Raw genomic sequence first — 20342 nt, forward strand, 5'->3', positions numbered from 1 at the left:
ATATGAATCTTATTCTCCGGACCATTCCGGAACTCCTCGTGATGTCCGGGATCTCATCCGGGACTCCGAACAAATATTCGAACTCCATTCCATATTCAAGTTCTACCATTTCAACATCCAACTTTAAGTGTGTCACCCTACGGTTCGTGAACTATGCGGACATGGTTGAGTACTCACTCCGACCAATAACCAATAGCGGGATCTGGAGATCCATAATGGCTCCCACATATTCAACGATGACTTTAGTGATCGAAGAACCATTCACATACGATACCAATTCCCTTTGTCACGCGATATTTTACTTGTCCGAGGTTTGATCTTCGGTATCACTCTATACCTTGTTCAACCTCGTCTCCTGACAAGTACTCTTTACTCGTACCGTGGTATGTGGTCTCTTATGAACTTATTCATATGCTTGCAAGACATTAGACGACATTCCACCGAGAGGGCCCAGAGTATATCTATCCGTCATCGGGATGGACAAATCCCACTGTTGATCCATATGCCTCAACTCATACTTTCCGGATACTTAATCCCACCTTTATAACCACCCATTTACGCAGTGGCGTTTGGTGTAATCAAAGTACCTTTCCGGTATAAGTGATTTACATGATCTCATGGTCATAAGGACTAGGTAACTATGTATCGAAAGCTTATAGCAAATAACTTAATGACGAGATCTTATGCTACGCTTAATTGGGTGTGTCCATTACATCATTCTTACAATGATATAACCTTGTTATTAATAACATCCAATGTTCATGATTATGAAACTAATCATCCATTAATCAACAAGCTAGTTTAAGAGGCATACTAGGGACTTCTTGTTTGTCTACATATCACACATGTACTAATGTTTCGGTTAATACAATTATAGCATGATATATAAACATTTATCATAAACATAAAGATATAAATAATAACCACTTTATTATTGCCTCTAGGGCATATCTCCTTCAGTCTCCCACTTGCACTAGAGTCAATAATCTAGATTACATTGTAATATACCTAACACCCATGGCATTCTGGTGTTGGTCATGCTTTGCCCTAGGGAGAGATTTAGTCAACGGATCTGCTACATTCAGATCAGTGTGTACTTTGCAAATCTTTACTTCTCCATCTTCGATGTACTCGCGCATCGGGTGGTAACGCAGCTTGATATGCTTCAGCCTCTTGTGTGACCTTGGCTCTTGTGCATTGGCGATGGCACCCATGTTATCACAGTAAATGATTAATGGGTCCAATGCACTAGGAACCACACCGAGCTCTACAATGAACCTCTTCATCCATACCGCTTCTGATGAAGCCTCTGAAGCCGCTATGTACTACGATTCTGTTGAAGACTTCGCCACCGTGCACCGCTTCGAGCTTGCCCGACTTCGCAGCACCATTCAATATAAACACGTACCCATTGTGACTTAGAGTCATCAGGATCAGTGTTCCAACTTGCATCGGTGTAACCGTTTACAACGAGCTCTTGGTCACCTCCATAACAAAGAAACATATCCTTAGTTCTTTTCAAGTACTTCAGGATATTCTTGACCGCTGTCCAGTGTTCCATTCCTGGATCACTTTGATATCTGCTAGTCAAACTAACAGCATGTGCTATATCCGGTCTAGTACATAGCATGGCATACATGATAGATCCTACTGCCGAGGCATAGGGGATATTACTCATCCTTTCTCTTTCTTCTGCCGTAGCCGGTCCTTGAGTCTTACTCAAGACCTTGCCTGGTAACATAGGTAAGAACGCTTTCTTACTTTCGTTCATTCTAAACTTCTTTAGAATCTTGTCCAGATATGTACTCTGTGATAGCCCTATTAGGCGTCTTGATCTATCTCTATAAATCTTGATGCCTAATATATACGATGCTTCACCAAGGTCTTTCATTGAAAAACTATTATTCAAATAACCTTTAACCTTTGCTTAATAGTTCTATATCATTCCCGATCAATAATATGTCATCTACATATAATATCAGGAATGCTACGTAGCTCCCACTCACTTTCTTGTAAATACAGGCCTCTCCATGACACTGTATAAACCCGAAGTCTTTGATCACCTTATCAAAGCGTCGGTTCCAACTTCTCGATGCTTGCTTCAGTCCATAGATTGAACGCTGAAGTTTGCATACTTTGTCAGCATTTTTAGGATCGACAAAACCTTTGGGTTGTACCATATACAACTCTTCCTCAATGTCTCCATTAAGGAACGCCGTTTTGACATCCATCTGCCAAATCTCATAATCGAAAAATGCAGCTATTGCTAACAAAATCCTCACAGATTTTAGCTTCGCTACAGGTGAGAAAGTCTCATCGTAGTCAACTCCTTGAATTTGTCGGAAACCCTTTGCGACAAGTCGAGCTTTATAGACAGTAATATTACCATCAGCATCTGTTTTTCTCTTGAAGATCCATTTATTTTCGACAGCCTTTCGGCTATCAGGTAAGTCTACCAAAGTCCATACTTTGTTATCATACATGGATCCCATTTCGGATTTCATGGCTTCTTGCCATTTGTTGGAATCTGGGCTCATCATCGCTTCTTCATACGTCGCAGGGTCCTCATCATTGTTATCCACAATCATGACATTTAGACAAGGATCATACCAATCAGGAGTGGCACATTCCCTTGTCGATCTGCGAGGTTCAGTAGTTTCCTCGTTCGAAGTTTCATGATCATTATCATTAGCTTCCTCTGTTGCCGGTGTAGACGGTACAGGTACAACTTCCGGTACTGCACTACTCTGATCAACGAGTATAGATTCATCAATCTCATCGAGTTCTACTTTTCTTCCAGTCACTTCTTTAGTGAGAAATTCTTTCTCAAGAAAAGTTCCGTTCTTAGCAACAAAGATTTTGCCTTCGGATCTGTGATAGAAAGTGTACCCTATAGTTTCCTTAGGGTATCCTATGAAGACGCATTTCTCCGCTTTGGGTTCTAGCTTGTCCGGTTGTAACTTCTTTACATAGGCTTCGCAACCCCAAACTTTCAGGAACGACAGCTTAGGTTTCTTATTAAACCATAATTCATACGGTGTCGTTTCTACGGATTTTGATGGTGCTCTATTTAAAGTGAATGCGGCTGTCTCTAATGCATAACTCCAAAATGATAACGGCAAATCAGTAAGAGACATCATAGAATGAACCATATCTAAGAGAGTTCGATTACGACGTTCGGACACACCGTTTCGTTGAGGTGTTCCCGGCGGTGTCAATTGTGAAAGTATTCCGCATTTCTTTAAATGCATGCCAAACTCATAACTCAGATATTCACCTCCACGATCAGATCGTAGAAATTTAATCTTCTTGTTACGTTGATTTTCTACTTCACTTTGAAATTCCTTAAACTTCTCGAAAGTTTCGGATTTATGTTTCATGAAATAGATATACCCATATCTACTCAGATCATCTATGAAGGTTAGAACATAACGATAACCACCACGCGATGCTACGCTCATTGATCCGCACACATCGGTATGTATGATTTCCAATAAGTCAGTAGCTCGCTCCATCATACCAGAAAATGGAGTCTTAGTCATTTTACCCATTAGACATGCTTCGCATCTATCAAGTGACTCAAAGTCAAGTGATTCAAGTAATCCATCAGTATGGAGTTTCTTCATGCGTTTCACTCCAATATGACCAAAACGACAGTGCCACATATAAGTAGAATTATCATTCAATTTAATTCGCTTAGTATCAACGTTATGTATATGCGTATCACTACTATCGAGATCTAACAGAAATAAGCCATTCTTTTGTGGTGCTCGACCATAAAAGATATTATTCATAAAAATAGAACAACCATTATTCTCAGACTTGAATGAATAACCGTCTTGCATTAAACAAGATCCAGATATAATGTTCATGCTCAACGCAGGTACATAATAACAATTATTTAGGCTTAAAACTAATCCCGAAGGTAGATGTAGAGGAAGTGTGCCGACTGCGATCACATTGACCTTGGATCCGTTTCCAACGCGCATCGTCACTTCATCTTTCAGCAGTTGTCGTTTATTCTTTAGTTCCTGTTTCGAGTTACAAATATGAGCAACCGAACCAGTATCAAATACCCAGGTACTAGTACGAGAACCAGTGAGATAAACATCTATAACATGTATATCAAATATACCTTCTTTCTTCTTCTTGACAAGGCCGCTCTTCAGATTAGCCAGATATTTGGAGCAATTACGCTTCCAGTGTCCCTTCTCCTTGCAGTAAAAGCACTCAGCATCAGGCTTAGGGCCGTTCTTAGGTTTCACAGGAGGCGTGGCAGCTTTCTTGCCACCCTTCTTGAATTTTCCCTTAGACTTGCCCTGTTTCTTGAAACTGGTGGTCTTGTTGACCATCAACACTTGGTGCTCTTTCTTGATCTCAATCTCAGCAGCTTTTAGCATGCCAAAGAGTTCAGGTAACTCCTTGTTCATGTTCTGCATATTGTAGTTCATCACGAAGTTCTTGTAACTTGGTGGCAGTGATTGAAGGATGATGCGTGCAGTTGACACGTCCGTTGGGAACCCCAAGAGGAAGGTGTGATGCGCACAGCGGCAAGTTTCCCTCAGTAAGAAACCAAGGTTTAATCGAACCAGTAGGAGTCAAGAAGCACGTTGAAGGTTTATGGCGGCGGGATGTAGTGCGGCGCAACACCAGAGATTCCGGCGCCAACGTGGAACCTGCACAACACAACCAAAGTACTTTGCCCCAACGAAACAGCGAGGTTGTCAATCTCACCGGCTTGCTGTAACAAAGGATTAAATGTATAGTGTGGATGATGATTGTTTGCAGAAAACAGTAGAATAGTATTGCAGTTGATTGTATTTCAGTATAGAGAATTGGACCGGGGTCCACAGTTCACTAGAGGTGTCTCTCCCATAAGATAAACAGCATGTTGGGTGAACAAATTACAGTTGGGCAATTGACAAATAAAGAGGGCATGACCATGCACATACATATTATGATGAGTATTGTGAGATTTAATTGGGCATTACGACAAAGTACATAGACCGCTATCCAGCATGCATCTATGCCTAAAAAGTCCACCTTCAGGTTATCATCCGAACCCCCTCCAGTATTAAGTTGCTAACAACAGACAATTGCATTAAGTATTGCGCGTAATGTAATCAGTGACTACATCCTTGAACATAGCACCAATGTTTTATCCCTAGTGGCAACAGCACATCCATAATCTTAGAGATTTTTGTCACTTCCCCAGATTCACGGAGACATGAACCCACTATCGAGCATAAATACTCCCTCTTGGAGTTACAAGCATCTACTTGGCCAGAGCATCTACTAGTAATGGAGAGCATGCAAGATCATAAACAACACATAGACATAACTTTGATAATCAACATAACAAGTATTCTCTATTCATCGGATCCCAACAAACGCAACATATAGAATTACAGATAGATGATCTTGATCATGTTAGGCAGCTCACAAGACCCGACAATTAAGCACAATGGGGAGAAGACAACCATCTAGCTACTGCTATGGACCCATAGTCCAGGGGTAGACTACTCACTCATCACTCCGGAGGCGACCATGGCGGCGTAGAGTCCTCCGGGAGATGATTCCCCTCTCCGGCAGGGTGCTGGAGGCGATCTCCTGAATCCCCCGAGATGGGATTGGCGGCGGCGGCGTCTCAGTAAGGTTTTCCGTATCGTGGCTCTCGGTACTGGGGGTTTCGCGACGGAGGCTTTAAGTAGGCGGAAGGGCAGGTCAAGAGGCGGCACGAGGGGCCCACACCACAGGCCGGCGCGGCCCACCGGCCAGGGCTTGGGCCGCGCCGCCCTAGGGTGTGGCCACCTCGTGGCCCCACTTCGTCTCCTCTTCGGTCTTCTGGAAGCTTCGTGGCAAAATAGGACCCTGGGCGTTGATTTCGTCCAATTCCGAGAATATTTCGTTACTAGGATTTCTGAAACCAAAAACAGCAGAAAACAGCAACTGGCTCTTCGGCATCTTGTTAATAGGTTAGTTCCAGAAAAAGCACGAATATGATATAAAGTGTGCATAAAACATGTAGATATCATCAATAATGTGGCATGGAACATAAGAAATTATCGATACGTCGGAGACGTATCAGCATCCCCAAGCTTAGTTCTGCTCGTCCCGAGCAGGTAAAACGATAACAAAGATAATTTCTGGAGTGACATGCCATCATAACCTTGATCATACTATTTGTAAAGCATATGTAGTGAATGCAGCGATCAAAACAATGTATATGACATGAGTAAACAAGTGAATCATAAAGCAAAGACTTTTCATGAATAGCACTTCAAGACAAGCATCAATAAGTCTTGCATAAGAGTTAACTCATAAAGCAATAAATCAAAGTAAAGGTATTGAAGCAACACAAAGGAAGATTAAGTTTCAGCGGTTGCTTTCAACTTATAACATGTATATCTCATGGATAATTGTCAACATAGAGTAATATAATAAGTGCAATATGCAAGTATGTAGGAATCAATGCACAGTTCACACAAGTGTTTGCTTCTTGAGGTGGAGAGAAATAGGTGAACTGACTCAACATAAAAGTAAAAGATTGGTCCTCCATAGAGGAAAGCATCGATTGCTATATTTGTGCTAGAGCTTTGATTTTGAAAACATGAAACAATTTTGTCAACGGTAGTAATAAAGCATATGTATCATGTAAATTATATCTTACAAGTTGCAAGCCTCATGCATAGTATACTAATAGTGCCCGGACCTTGTCCTAATTAACTTGGACTACCGGATCATCGCAATGCACATGTTTTAACCAAGTGTCACAAAGGGGTACCTCTATGCCGCCTGTACAAAGGTCTAAGGAGAAAGCTCGCATTGGATTTCTCGCTATTGATTATTCTCAACTTAGACATCCATACCGGGACAACATGGACAACAGATAATGGACTCCTCTTTTATGCATAAGCATGTAACAACAATTATTATTCTCATATGAGATTGAGGATATATGTCCAAAACTGAAACTTCCACCATGAATCATGGCTTTAGTTTGCGGCCCAATGTTCTTCTCTAACAATATGCATGCTTAACCATAAGGTGGTAGATCTCCCTTACTTCAGACAAGACGAACATGCATAGCAACTCACATGATAATCAACAAAGAATAGTTGATGGCGTCCCCAGAAACATGGTTATCGCACAACAAGCAACTTAATAAGAGATAAAGTGCATAAGTACATATTCAATACCACAATAGTTTTTAAGCTATTTGTCCCATGAGCTATATATTGCAAAGGTGAATGATGGAATTTTAAAGGTAGCACTCAAGCAATTTACTTTGGAATGGCGGAGAAATACCATGTAGTAGGTAGGTATGGTGGACACAAATGGCATAGTGGTTGGCTCAAGTATTTTGGATGCATGAGAAGTATTCCCTCTCGATACAAGGTTTAGGCTAGCAAGGTTATTTGAAACAAACACAAGGATGAACCGGTGCAGCAAAACTCACATAAAAGACATATTGTAAACATTATAAGAATCTACACCGTCTTCCTTGTCGTTCAAAACTCAATACTAGATATTATCTAGACTTTAGAGAGACCAAATATGCAAACCAAATTTTAGCATGCTCTATGTATTTCTTCATTAATGGGTGCAAAGTATATGATGCAAGAGCTTAAACATGAGCACAACAATTGCCAAGTATCACATTATCCAAGACATTATAGCAATTACTACATGTATCATTTTCCAATTCCAACCATATAACAATTTAACGAAGAAGAAACTTCGCCATGAAAACTATGAGTAAAACCTAAGGACATACTTGTCCATATGCTACAGCGGAGCGTGTATCTCTCCCATACAGTGAATGCTAGGATCCATTTTATTCAAAGAAAACAAAAAACAAAAACAAACCGACGCTCCAAGAAAAGCACATAAGATGTGATGGAATAAAAATATAGTTTCAGGGGAGGAACCTGATAATGTTGTCGATGAAGAAGGGGATGCCTTGGGCATCCCCAAGCTTAGACGCTTGAGTCTTCTTAGAATATGCAGGGGTGAACCACCGGGGCATCCCCAAGCTTAGAGCTTTCACTCTCCTTGATCATATTGCATCATACTCCTCTCTTGATCCTTGAAAACTTCCTCCACACCAAACTTAGAACAACTCATTAGAGGGTTAGTGAACAATAAAAATTAACATGTTCAGAGGTGACACAATCATTCTTAACACTTCTGGACATTGCATAAAGCTACTGGACATTAATGGATCAAACAGATTCATCCAACCTAGCAAAAGAGGCAATGCGAAATAAAAGGCAGAATCTGTCAAAACAGAACAGTTCGTATTGACGAATTTTATCGAGGCACCAGACTTGCTCAAATGAAAATGCTCAAATTTAATGAAAGTTGCGTACATATCTGAGGATCACTCACGTAAATTGGCATAATTTTCTGAGTTACCTACAGAGAAAACAGCCCAGATTTGTGACAGCAAAGAAATCTGTTTCTGCGCAGTAATCCAAATCTAGTATGAACTTTACTATCAAAGACTTTACTTGGCACAATAAAACACTAAACTAAGATAAGGAGAGGTTGCTACAGTAGTAAACAACTTCCAAGACACAAAATAAAAACAAAGTACTGTAGTAAAAACCATGGGTTGTCTCCCAAGAAGTTCTTTCTTTATAGCCATTAAGATGGGCTCAGCAGTTTTAATGATCCACTCGCAAGAAATAGTTGTTGAAGCAAAAGAGAGCATCAAGAAGCAAATTCAAAATACATTTAAGTCTAACATACTTCCTATGCATAGGAATCTTGTAAATAAACAATTTCATGAAGAGCAAAGTGACAAGCATAGGAAGATAAAACAAGTGTAGCTTCAAAAATTTCAGCATATAGAGAGGTGTTTTAGTAACATGAAAATTTCTACAACCATATTTTCCTCTCTCATAATAACTTTCAGTAGTATCATGAGCAAACTCAACAATATAACTATCACATAAAGCATTCTTATCATGAGTCTCATGCATAAAATTATTACTCTCCACATAAGCATAATCAATTTTATTAGTTGTAGTGGGAGCAAATTCAACAAAGTGGCTATCATCATATATAGGAGGCATATTGTAATCATAAAAGAAAATTTTCTCCTCAATGCTTGGGGGACTAAAAAGATCATGCTCTTCAGAGCCAACTTCTCCAAGCTTAGAATTCTCCATAGCATTAGCAACAATGGTGTTCAAAGCATCCATAGTAATAACATTCCCATTAGCATGCATATAAAGTTCCATGGGTTTTTTAATTCTCTCTTCAAACACATCATGTCCTAATTCAAGATAAAGTTCATAAAGATCTCTCATATTTTTGTTGTTTTCCATTATGCTTAACTAGTGAAATAAAAACATGCATGATATTAAGTAAAGTAAAACAAGTAACTAATTTTTTTTGTGTTTTTGATATAGCAAACAAGATAGTAAATAAAGTAAAACTAGCAACTAATTTTTTTGTATTTTGATTTAGTGCAGCAAACAAAGTAGTAAATAAAACTAAGCAAGACAAAAACAAAGTAAAGAGATTGGGAAGTGGAGACTCCCCTTGCAGCGTGTCTTGATCTCCCCGGCAACGGTGCCAGAAATTTGCTTGATGCGTGCAGTTGACACGTCCGTTGGGAACCCCAAGAGGAAGGTGTGATGCGCACAGCGGCAAGTTTCCCTCAGTAAGAAACCAAGGTTTAATCGAACCAGTAGGAGTCAAGAAGCACGTTGAAGGTTGATGGCGGCGGGATGTAGTGCGGCGCAACACCAGAGATTCCGGCGCCAACGTGGAACCTGCACAACACAACCAAAGTACTTTGCCCCAACGAAACAGCGAGGTTGTCAATCTCACCGGCTTGCTGTAACAAAGGATTAAATGTATAGTGTGGATGATGATTGTTTGCAGAAAACAGTAGAACAGTATTGCAGTTGATTGTATTTCAGTATAGAGAATTGGACCGGGGTCCACAGTTCACTAGAGGTGTCTCTCCCATAAGATAAACAGCATGTTGGGTGAACAAATTACAGTTGGGCAATTGACAAATAAAGAGGGCATGACCATGCACATACATATTATGATGAGTATTGTGAGATTTAATTGGGCATTACGACAAAGTACATAGACCGCTATCCAGCATGCATCTATGCCTAAAAAGTCCACCTTCAGGTTATCATCCGAACCCCCTCCAGTATTAAGTTGCTAACAACAGACAATTGCATTAAGTATTGCGCGTAATGTAATCAGTGACTACATCCTTGAACATAGCACCAATGTTTTATCCCTAGTGGCAACAGCACATCCATAATCTTAGAGATTTCTGTCACTTCCCCAGATTCACGGAGACATGAACCCACTATCGAGCATAAATACTCCCTCTTGGAGTTACAAGCATCTACTTGGCCAGAGCATCTACTAGTAACGGAGAGCATGCAAGATCATAAACAACACATAGACATAACTTTGATAATCAACATAACAAGTATTCTCTATTCATCGGATCCCAACAAACGCAACATATAGAATTACAGATAGATGATCTTGATCATGTTAGGCAGCTCACAAGACCCGACAATTAAGCACAATGGGGAGAAGACAACCATCTAGCTACTGCTATGGACCCATAGTCCAGGGGTAGACTACTCACACATCACTCCGGAGGCGACCATGGCGGCGTAGAGTCCTCCGGGAGATGATTCCCCTCTCCGGCAGGGTGCCAGAGGCGATCTCCTGAATCCCCCGAGATGGGATTGGCGGCGGCGGCGTCTCAGTAAGGTTTTCCGTATCGTGGCTCTCGGTACTGGGGGTTTCACGACGGAGGCTTTAAGTAGGCGGAAGGGCAGGTCAAGAGGCGGCACGAGGGGCCCACACCACAGGCCGGCGCGGCCAGGGCTTGGGCCACGCCGCCCTAGGGTGTGGCCACCTCGTGGCCCCACTTCGTCTCCTCTTCGGTCTTCTGGAAGCTTCGTGGCAAAATAGGACCCTGGGCGTTGATTTCGTCCAATTCCGAGAATATTTCGTTACTAGGATTTCTGAAACCAAAAACAATGACGAAAACAGAATCGGCTCTTCGGCATCTTGTTAATAGGTTAGTTCCAGAAAATGCACGAATATGACATAAAGTGTGCATAAAATATGTAGATATCATCAATAATGTGGCATGGAACATAAGAAATTATCGATACGTCGGAGACGTATCAAAGGACATGATTAATCCCCAGTCTGTTAGGAATCACTATTCCCAAGTCACTGAGTTTCTTCGCATGCCCGGTCATGGCGAGCATGTGCTCACTAACGGAGCTGCCTTCTTCCATCATGCAGCTGAAGAATTGTTTCGATGCTTCATAGCATTCCACGGCCGCATGAGTCTCAAAAATAGCTTTCAGCTCTTTCATCAACTTATGAGGATCGTTGTGCTCAAAACGTTTTTGAAGATCAGATTCCAGACTGCACAGGATGGCACACTAAACTTGAGAGTACCGAATTTTCCGAGTCTCGTAAACAGCTTTTACTTCATCGGTTTCAGTTTCTGCAGGAGGGTCACCTAGCGGTGCATCAATCACATATTGCAGATTTCCGCCAGAGAGGAAGATCCTCACATGACGGAACCAGTCGGTGAAGTTGCTACCGTTGCTCTTAAGTTTTTCTTTCTCTAGGAACTGGTTAAAATTGATTGGGGACGCCATCTCTACAACATATATTTGCAAAAGTTTAGACTAAGTTTATGACAAATTGAGTTCAAATTTTAATTCAACTTAATTAAAAATCTAGGTGAACTCCCACTCAAAACAATATCCCTCGCATTGTCTTAGTGATCACACGAACCAAATCCACCGCACCTAATCCCGATCATCACGAGATAAGGTGTGATTTCAATGGCGAACACTCAAAGTGTTCATCATATCAACCATATGATTCATGCTCTACCTTTCGGTATCACGTGTTCCGAGACCATGTCTGTACATGCTAGGCTCGTCAAGGCCACCTTAGTATCCGCATGTGCAAAACTGTCTTGCACCCGTTGTATGTACTTATTGATTCTATCACACCCGATCATCACGAGATGCTTCGAAACGACAAGACTTGGTAACGGTGCTACTAAGGATGAACACTTTATTATCTTGAGATTTTAGTGAGGGATCATCTTATAATGCTACCGTCGCGATCTAAGCAAAATAAGATGCATAAAAGGATTAACAAGACATGCAGTTCATATGTGATATGATATGGCCCTTTTGTCTTTGCGCCTTTGATCTTCATCTCCAAAGCACGGACATGATCTCCATCATCTTCGGGCATGATCTCCATCATCGTCGGCGTAGCGTCAAGGTCAATGGCGCCGTTTTCATGATTGTCCTCCATGTAGCAACTATTACAACTACTTTGAAATACTACTCAACATGAAATTTAAAGATAACCATAAGGCTCCTGCCGGTTGCCACAATACAATAATGATCATCTCATACATATTCATCATCACATTATGGCCATATCACATCACCAAAACCTGCAAAAACAAGTTAGACGTCTCTAATTTGGTTTGCATATTTTACGTGGTTTAGGGTTTTCGAGAGAGATCTAATCTACCTACGAACATGAACCACAACGTTAATACTAATGTTTTCAATAGAAGAGTAAATTGAATCTTCACTATAGTAGGAGAGACAGACACCCGCAAAGCCTCCTATGCAATACAAGTTGCATGTCGAACGAGGAACAAGTCTCATGAACGCGGTCATGTAAAGTTAGTCCGAGCCGCTTCATCCCACTATGCCACAAAGATGCAAAGTACTCAAACTAAAGATAACAAGAGCATCAACGCCCACAAAACCATTGTGTTCTACTCGTGCAATCATCTATGCATAGACACGGCTCTGATACCACTGTAGGATAACGTTGCATAGAAAACAAAAAATTTCCTACCGCGAACACGCAATCCAAGCCAAGATGCAATCTAGAAGACGGTAGCAACGAGGGGGTATCGAGTCTCACCCTTGAAGAGATTCCAAAGCCTACAAGATGAGGCTCTTGTTGCTGCGGTAGACGTTCACTTGCCGCTTGCAAAAGCGCGTAGAAGATCTTGATCACGATCGCTTCCGGCGCCACGAACGGGCAGCACCTCCGTACTCGGTCACACGTTCGGTTGTTGATGAAGACGACGTCCACCTCCCCGTTCCAGCGGGTAGCGGAAGTAGTAGCTCCTCTTGAATCCGACAGCACGACGGCATGGTGTCGGTGGTGGTGGAGAAGTCCGGCGGAGCTTCGCTAAGCGTGCGTGATGTGGTGGAGGAGAGAGGCCGCTAGGGTTTGGGAGAGGGGGGCGCCGGCCACTAAGGGGTGCGGCCACCTTGGTGGTTCTTGGGTGGCCGGCCCCCTCCCCTTGGCCCCTCATTATATAGGTGGAACCCCAAGTGTTGGTCTCCAAGTCTTCGAATAAGACCCGAACCAAAAACCTTCCATATGGTGGGGAAACCTACCCAAGCTAGGACTCCCACTAGAGGTGGGAGTTCCACCTCCCATATGGGGGGGTGGCCGACCCCCTAAGGGGGAGTCCACTTGGGACTCCTCCCCCACTAGGGTTGGCCGGCCATGGAGGTGGAGTCCCATGTGGACTCCACCTTCCTTGATGGTTTCTTCCGGACTTTTCTAGAACCTTCTAAAACCTTCCATAGAACCTTCCGCATCATTTTAATTCACATAAAATGACATCCTATATATGAATCTTATTCTCCGGACCATTCCGGAACTCCTCGTGATGTCCGGGATCTCATCCGGGACTTCGAACAAATATTCGAACTCCATTCCATATTCAAGTTCTACCATTTCAACATCCAACTTTAAGTGTGTCACACTACGGTTCGTGAACTATGCGGACATGGTTGAGTACTCACTCCGACCAATAACCAATAGCGGGATCTGGAGATCCATAATGGCTCCCACATATTCAACGATGACTTTAGTGATCGAATGAACCATTCACATACGATACCAATTCCCTTTGTCACGCGATATTTTACTTGTCCGAGGTTTGATCTTCGGTATCACTCTATACCTTGTTCAACCTCGTCTCCTGACAAGTACTCTTTACTCGTACCGTGGTATGTGGTCTCTTATGAACCTATTCATATGCTTGCAAGACATTAGACGACATTCCACCGAGAGGGCCCAGAGTATATCTATCCGTCACCGGGATGGACAAATCCCACTGTTGATCCATATGCCTCAACTCATACTTTCCGGATACTTAATCCCACCTTTATAACCACCCATTTACGCAGTGGCGTTTGGTGTAATCAAAATACCTTTCCGGTATAAGTGATTTACATGATCTCATGGTCATAAGGACTAGGTAACTATGTATCGAAAGCTTATAGAAAATAACTTAATGACGAGATCTTATGCTACGCTTAATTGGGTGTGTCCATTACATCATTCTTACAATGATATAACCTTGTTATTAATAACATCCAATGTTCATGATTATGAAACTAATCATCCATTAATCAACAAGCTAGTTTAAGAGGCATACTAGGGACTTCTTGTTTGTCTACATATCACACATGTACTAATGTTTCGGTTAATACAATTATAGCATGATATATAAACATTTATCATAAACATAAAGATATAAATAATAACCACTTTATTATTGCCTCTAGGGCATATCTCCTTCACTTTAACCATGAAAAACACCCCTTAGCCGACAAAAAAATGCTGTGGTTGATAACAACATTTTTTGTAGTGAAGAACAGTAGCATGAGCTATTACACATCGTCATAGAGGAACATCGTCATGATAAGAGGTAAACATGGAGATGTTAACGCACACATGAACATTAGAAACCATATCAACCCACCATTCCGTGGGCTGAAACACCGAAAGAACATCAGTACCAAATTACCATACACAGAAGTTCTTTCCTTTGTGTTGCCAATGAACATGTTGATAGAACGGGAATTTTTTCCAGCCTGGCCTTCTTCCCCTTGAATTGCGAACAATGATTACCTAGTGGCCAGTCTCTCCACACACTCAAAAACGTTCTTTCTTCTCCGTTTTCCCCTTATTTTTAAAGTTGGTAGTCTGTGAGGCATTTCCCTTTCCCTTGGACTTGCGGATATTTTTCTGCATCATGTTGGCAGCAGAACGATTCTTGGTTCCACTAGTATGTTTGTCTTTTTCTTCCGCCTTCTCTTTGGCATCCAAAGAGCCACTGATGTTCTCAACCGAGAACTCCTACATCTGATGAATTATGGAAGTGGAAAAGTGCCTCCACGAAGGAGAAATATTATCGACAATGCCATCCATGAAAAACTTGTCCAATAACACACACTTGAGGAGATCAAGTTCATTTGCCATGATCTGTAGCTCATGATCCTGTTCACTACATATCAGTTTTCAACCATTATATAATCATTGAACAACTCCATAATGTACAATTCACCTCCGGGATCAGTTGCACTGAAGTTAGCGTCCAACACGTCCCATAATTCCTTTATATCCACCAACTTGTCCCCCAAAACACGGAGGACGACATCCACGAATAGAACAATGACCTCCTTGAACGCTTTATCCTCATCAGAAGAAAGTGGATCTCTTGGATCACCAACCGCTACCTAGTGCACACCCATAGCTGTGAACCACAATATGTTTTTATTTGCCATCTTAAAGAGACCCTGAAAAAGGGCTCGACTTGAACGCAATGACAAAGCCAGACAGTGAAAATTGCATAAGCATATAATATTTTTGCATTGTTAGATTATTAGGCAATTTCTAAGTGAGTTCAAATAAGGAAAGAATCGCCACAAACGCACTAGCCAACTTGACCACATGCAGACTAGCAAACATAGCAAGCAGATCTGCAAGTAGAACATGTACTATTATTGCTAAAAGTAAGAAGGGAAGCACATACACCGGCCTGGGAAGACCACCACCGCAAGATCTCCATTATTGATGTTTCCTATTGTGTTGCCGAAGCCTGCCGGCTCGTTCAGATGTAGGCCGACAATGAAGAGCTAGAAAAAAAACGAGAAGTTGCGCCGAGACACTTCTCAAAAGCCTTATCGCCCGATGCAGGATCTTAGCGGAAGCAGTTTCGGAGGACCAAAGGACGATGCATGAAGAGGAACACACATGGGGAAGACGAGAGTGGTCGGTTTTGTACGGTGTGCCCAATATGTTCTCTTTCTCCTCTGTATAGCCTTGGACGCAAAAGGCACTTAGCCAACCTGAACCGACACGCTACAGAGGAACAGTCTGAAAGCCGGGTACATGTTGAACATGCACACGTGTGTTGACCCGTACACACCTAGTCGGCACACCAAGAAAAAAGATAGCCTTCCATAAACCAGTTTCGATCTAGATTTCACGCAAGAGCGTGCGTGGTGAGGCGAGCGGAGGAAGGGTGCGTGATGCCTCTTTCTCTTCTCACTCACTTAGTGAGCTAGAACAACCGCACCCTTATGAGTAGATCGAACTCCTTCCCAACTTTTTTTTGAGGGGAAACTCCTTCTCAGTTAGAAATATTAGCAATATGAGACTAAACTTAGAGCAACTCTAAAAGTAACTGAAAAAAGAGCCGAAACCGAAAAATTCCCGCGAGTTTATGGGTTCAGGCCCCGAACTCGCGGCCCGGCCCATAAACAGAGCTCGGGGGCTCGACAAACTCGACGACTGCCCCGTATTAAAACGGGCCACGGAGGGGAGTTCGGTTTCCAAACCCTACTCCCCTCCGCCACTGCCACCCGCTCTGCCCCCACCAGCCACCTCTCCGACGAGGAATCCACCGCGGTGAAGCGCCGCTTTGTCCTAGCTCCGCGACGCCATGTCTTCGCGTGGTAGCTCTGCACGGGGCGGCCGGATTGGGCGGCAAGGACTCCTCCAGCGGTTCGAGCCGCCCCACCCCCGCCCGTCTACGACAGCTCCGAGGAGGAGGACGCCGTTGTCGCGCGGGAGCCGCATTCTCCGCGGGATACTACGTCCACAGCTCCGACGAGGAGGGCGTCGTCATCGCGCAGGTGGCAGCGATCACGGAGGCGGAGGCCCGCACTCGCTGGCGCCGGGAGGAGGCCAACACTGTCCGCCAGGAGGAGCGCGTCCGCCGGGTCAAGATCGAGATCGCCGAGCTTGACTCCGAGTAGGAGCTCCACGCCGTCCTCCACCTCGACGCTGAACCTCCGCCACCACCGACACCACCGCGCGTAGAGGCCATCAGGCCTCATTTTGCTCGGAATTGGCTCGCGCGGTTAGCGCTAGTAGCGAATTTAGGTTTTTAGTATATATTATGTAAAATTTAATTTGATGCTCAATCGGAGCATCAAAGTATCATATATATGTGTTCATCGATGAATTCTCCCGCAATATTTTAATTTCGTTTTTTCAGTTCGTATTTTACGGTTTCTGTTCTAGATGCAAAATCATCCTAAGCCACATTTTTGGAAGACTGGTTTTGAATTTTGTTACTGTTAGAGATGAGCATCTCTATCAGAGCCCATAAACACGCAAATTGAAAACACCGAGTTCAGTTATTAAGGGTTCATCTATCAGCTTCTTTTTCTTCTTTTTTCCCTATTTTTCTTTTTTAAGGTCTTCTTCTTCCATGGGAGGCTCTTCCTCCCGAGCTCTCCCTGGCTGGCTAGCCCCACACCATGCTACCCCCCGCCGCGCCCCGGCCCGCGATCATCGTGCCGCGCCTGGCCTCTCGCCCGGCTCCCCGCGCCCCACCATGCGCCGGCTCGGCCGCGCGCCCCGGCCCCGCCCCGCCCCACCCCACGCTGCCCCACGTCGGCCCCGCCCCACGCCGCTGCGAGCTCGCCTCCTCGCGCCGGCCACAAATTTGGCTGGATTCCAGCGACTATACCGGCAAAAGTAGTTGGTCTCACCTGAAATTTCAGTGCGCCACGAGTAGAGTTTGGTGTTCGGTTCGCCCTTTCAGCCCCTACATTTACAGGTCGAGATGGGTTTTCGGGTCCGACCTGTAATTTTTTTTTTGGCCGGACGTGTTTAAGGTTACTGATGTGCGCCATTTTCTGAACGGAACCGTAAACCAGCCGTTATTATTCGGTTTTGTCCAATTTACGGGCTCCGCTAGAGATACAATTAGGCCACAAAGTTGTACCAAACTACATTATGGTGGGCCTTGAAGTTTAAATAATTGTTGGCTATATGGGTTGCTTACATGGGTGGAACCCGTACACGTCTCAGCACTTAAGATCTAACCCATTTAGTTCTTTTGTATTAGCTAAAAAAATAGTTCTTTTGCTTTGAGATTATGCAAACTTAAATTTCACAGGTTAAGTTACAAAATTTGGAAGTTAGTATGCATGTTAAAATATATTGTTATTTTAACATATTATGGGAAAATTTAAGTTTGAAATTCCGGACGTATATATCTGCATCTACCGTGTAAACGCATGAATTTTTGTGTACTTAGAAAGTTGGAAAGTTGGAAGCACGATTGTCTTATTCTCTCTCCACTTTCCTAAAATTGCCATCTACTTCGGTGAAGAACAAAACGCGTCGCGGCTAGTTCGAATCGTTTCCGGTTTCGAGACAGTGAGAGATCCCGTTAGCGCCACGGAAAAGAGACCGGCACGCGCCTCGTACAGCTAATCTTACTCCACGAACACAAGTCGGATTCGCCGCCGGTCGCCGGAGGATATATAGCGTTGCCACAACGACCATCTCTCCTTGCCCTGCCTCCTCGAACCAACACCAGCAGGAAAGAATCCATCTACCATCCCTAGCTCTCGATCGGCGACGATGATGCAGCACGCCATGGATCCCTGGGCCTTTGCTCGCCCTCCGCCACCCGGCTTCGGGTTCTCCTGCGCTCGCCAGCCCGTCGCCGACTTGTCCGCCCGTCTTCGACCTCCACCCCCTGGCTTCGTATTCTCCTGCGTTCGGCAGCCCGTCGCCGACAGCTTGCCCGCCCGTCTTCGAACTCCGCCCCCCAGTATCAAATTCCCCTGCGCCCAGCTGGCTGTCGACGACGTGCCCGCCCGTGTTCGACCACCGCCTCCCGGCTTCTCCCGTCTTTGCAACAAGGTGCTCCCGCCATCGCCCCGCGAGATCCCCGTGCCGCCGAAGTTCTCAAAGCGCGCGGCACCGCCGGTATCCACAACCGTCTCCGACAAGCCCTCCGCGAAGCGCCAGCGGCTGTGCTCCGACTACGAAGACGACATCGAAGCCAACCTCCGGCGGACGGAGCGGAGCCCCGAGGAGCGGCCGCGGCCGGACTACATGAAGACGGTGCAGCAGGGCCGGGTGAGCCCGTCGGACCGCACCCGCCTCGTCGGATGGATGGACGCGTTCGTCCGGCACCACGACCTCGTCGACGGCACGCTCCACCACGCCGTCGCCTACGTCGACCGGGTCCTATCCGTGCGAGCCATGAAAACGCATACAGAATACGAGCTCCGCCTCCTGGGTGCCGCGGCCGTCTTCGTGGCCGCCAAGTACGAGGACGGCTGGCGCACCATGCCGAAGCTGGACCCCGACAAGATCGTCAGCTACGGCAGGTTCGCCTCGAGAAAGGAAGTGCTCGATATGGAGCGCCACATGGTGGCGGCGCTCGGGTACCAGCTGGGCGGCCCCACGGCGCACACCTTCGTCAGGCGCTTCACCAAGCACGCACAAGAAGGAGAGGAGGACCTGAAGAAGATCCAGCGCATGGCGCATCACCTCGCGGACGAGTCGCTGCGAAACTACGCGTGCCTCGGTTACCTGCCGTCCGTCCTGGCGTCGTCTGCAATCTTGATGGCGAGGTCTGCGCTGAACCCGCCGGACGTACCGGCGTGGAGCACGGAGATGCAGGAGCTCACGGGGTACAACGTCATGAACTTGGCCGGATGCCTGCATGCTATGCACAGCTTCTCCCAGTCGCTGTTATGTGACCCCCACTGCTGATCATCGAGGACATGCAGTAGAATCGCGTGGAAGTTAATGTTCATGTGTAATATATGCATCTGAAGTATTCAGGGTAGTATAGTGTTTATGTGGAGAACAGTCAGACAGATTGATATGGATTTGGTGTAAATTGCTGCGAGTATTGTATCTCCCTGTGAATTGAACTGTGATCGACCGCATTGAACATGCACATTGATAAGGACTGTACAATCTTGTGGAAGTTGTTTGTAATGTTTAAGCATATGCACCTCAAGTCAATGTGGATTGCCTCACTTTTTTCATCCATTTACACTAGCTTTTATGTTGAGAAGAATAGCCAAACTGATTGATGGATTTGGTGTAAATTGTCGGGACAGTATTGTGTCCCTCTATGAATCGAAGGCTTTCATTTAGATCAGGCGTCCGATCATTCAATTCTGTCGGAATAGACGAGAAACGTTGATTTCTTG

General features: G+C 44.4%; 1 protein-coding gene across 1 annotated transcript; it reads left to right on the forward strand.

Annotated features, from left to right (window-relative positions):
• Positions 1-18617: 18617 nt before the first annotated feature.
• Positions 18618-20136, forward strand: LOC127338422 (putative cyclin-F2-1). The gene has a single exon (XM_051364534.2). It carries the CDS (start codon positions 18748-18750, stop codon positions 19891-19893), a length of 1146 nt encoding a protein of 381 aa, XP_051220494.1. The 5' UTR covers positions 18618-18747; the 3' UTR covers positions 19894-20136.
• The last annotated feature ends 206 nt before the right edge of the window (positions 20137-20342 follow it).

This window comes from Lolium perenne, chromosome 3 (genome assembly GCF_019359855.2).
Source record: "Lolium perenne isolate Kyuss_39 chromosome 3, Kyuss_2.0, whole genome shotgun sequence".
Classification (NCBI taxonomy): Eukaryota; Viridiplantae; Streptophyta; class Magnoliopsida; order Poales; family Poaceae; genus Lolium; species Lolium perenne.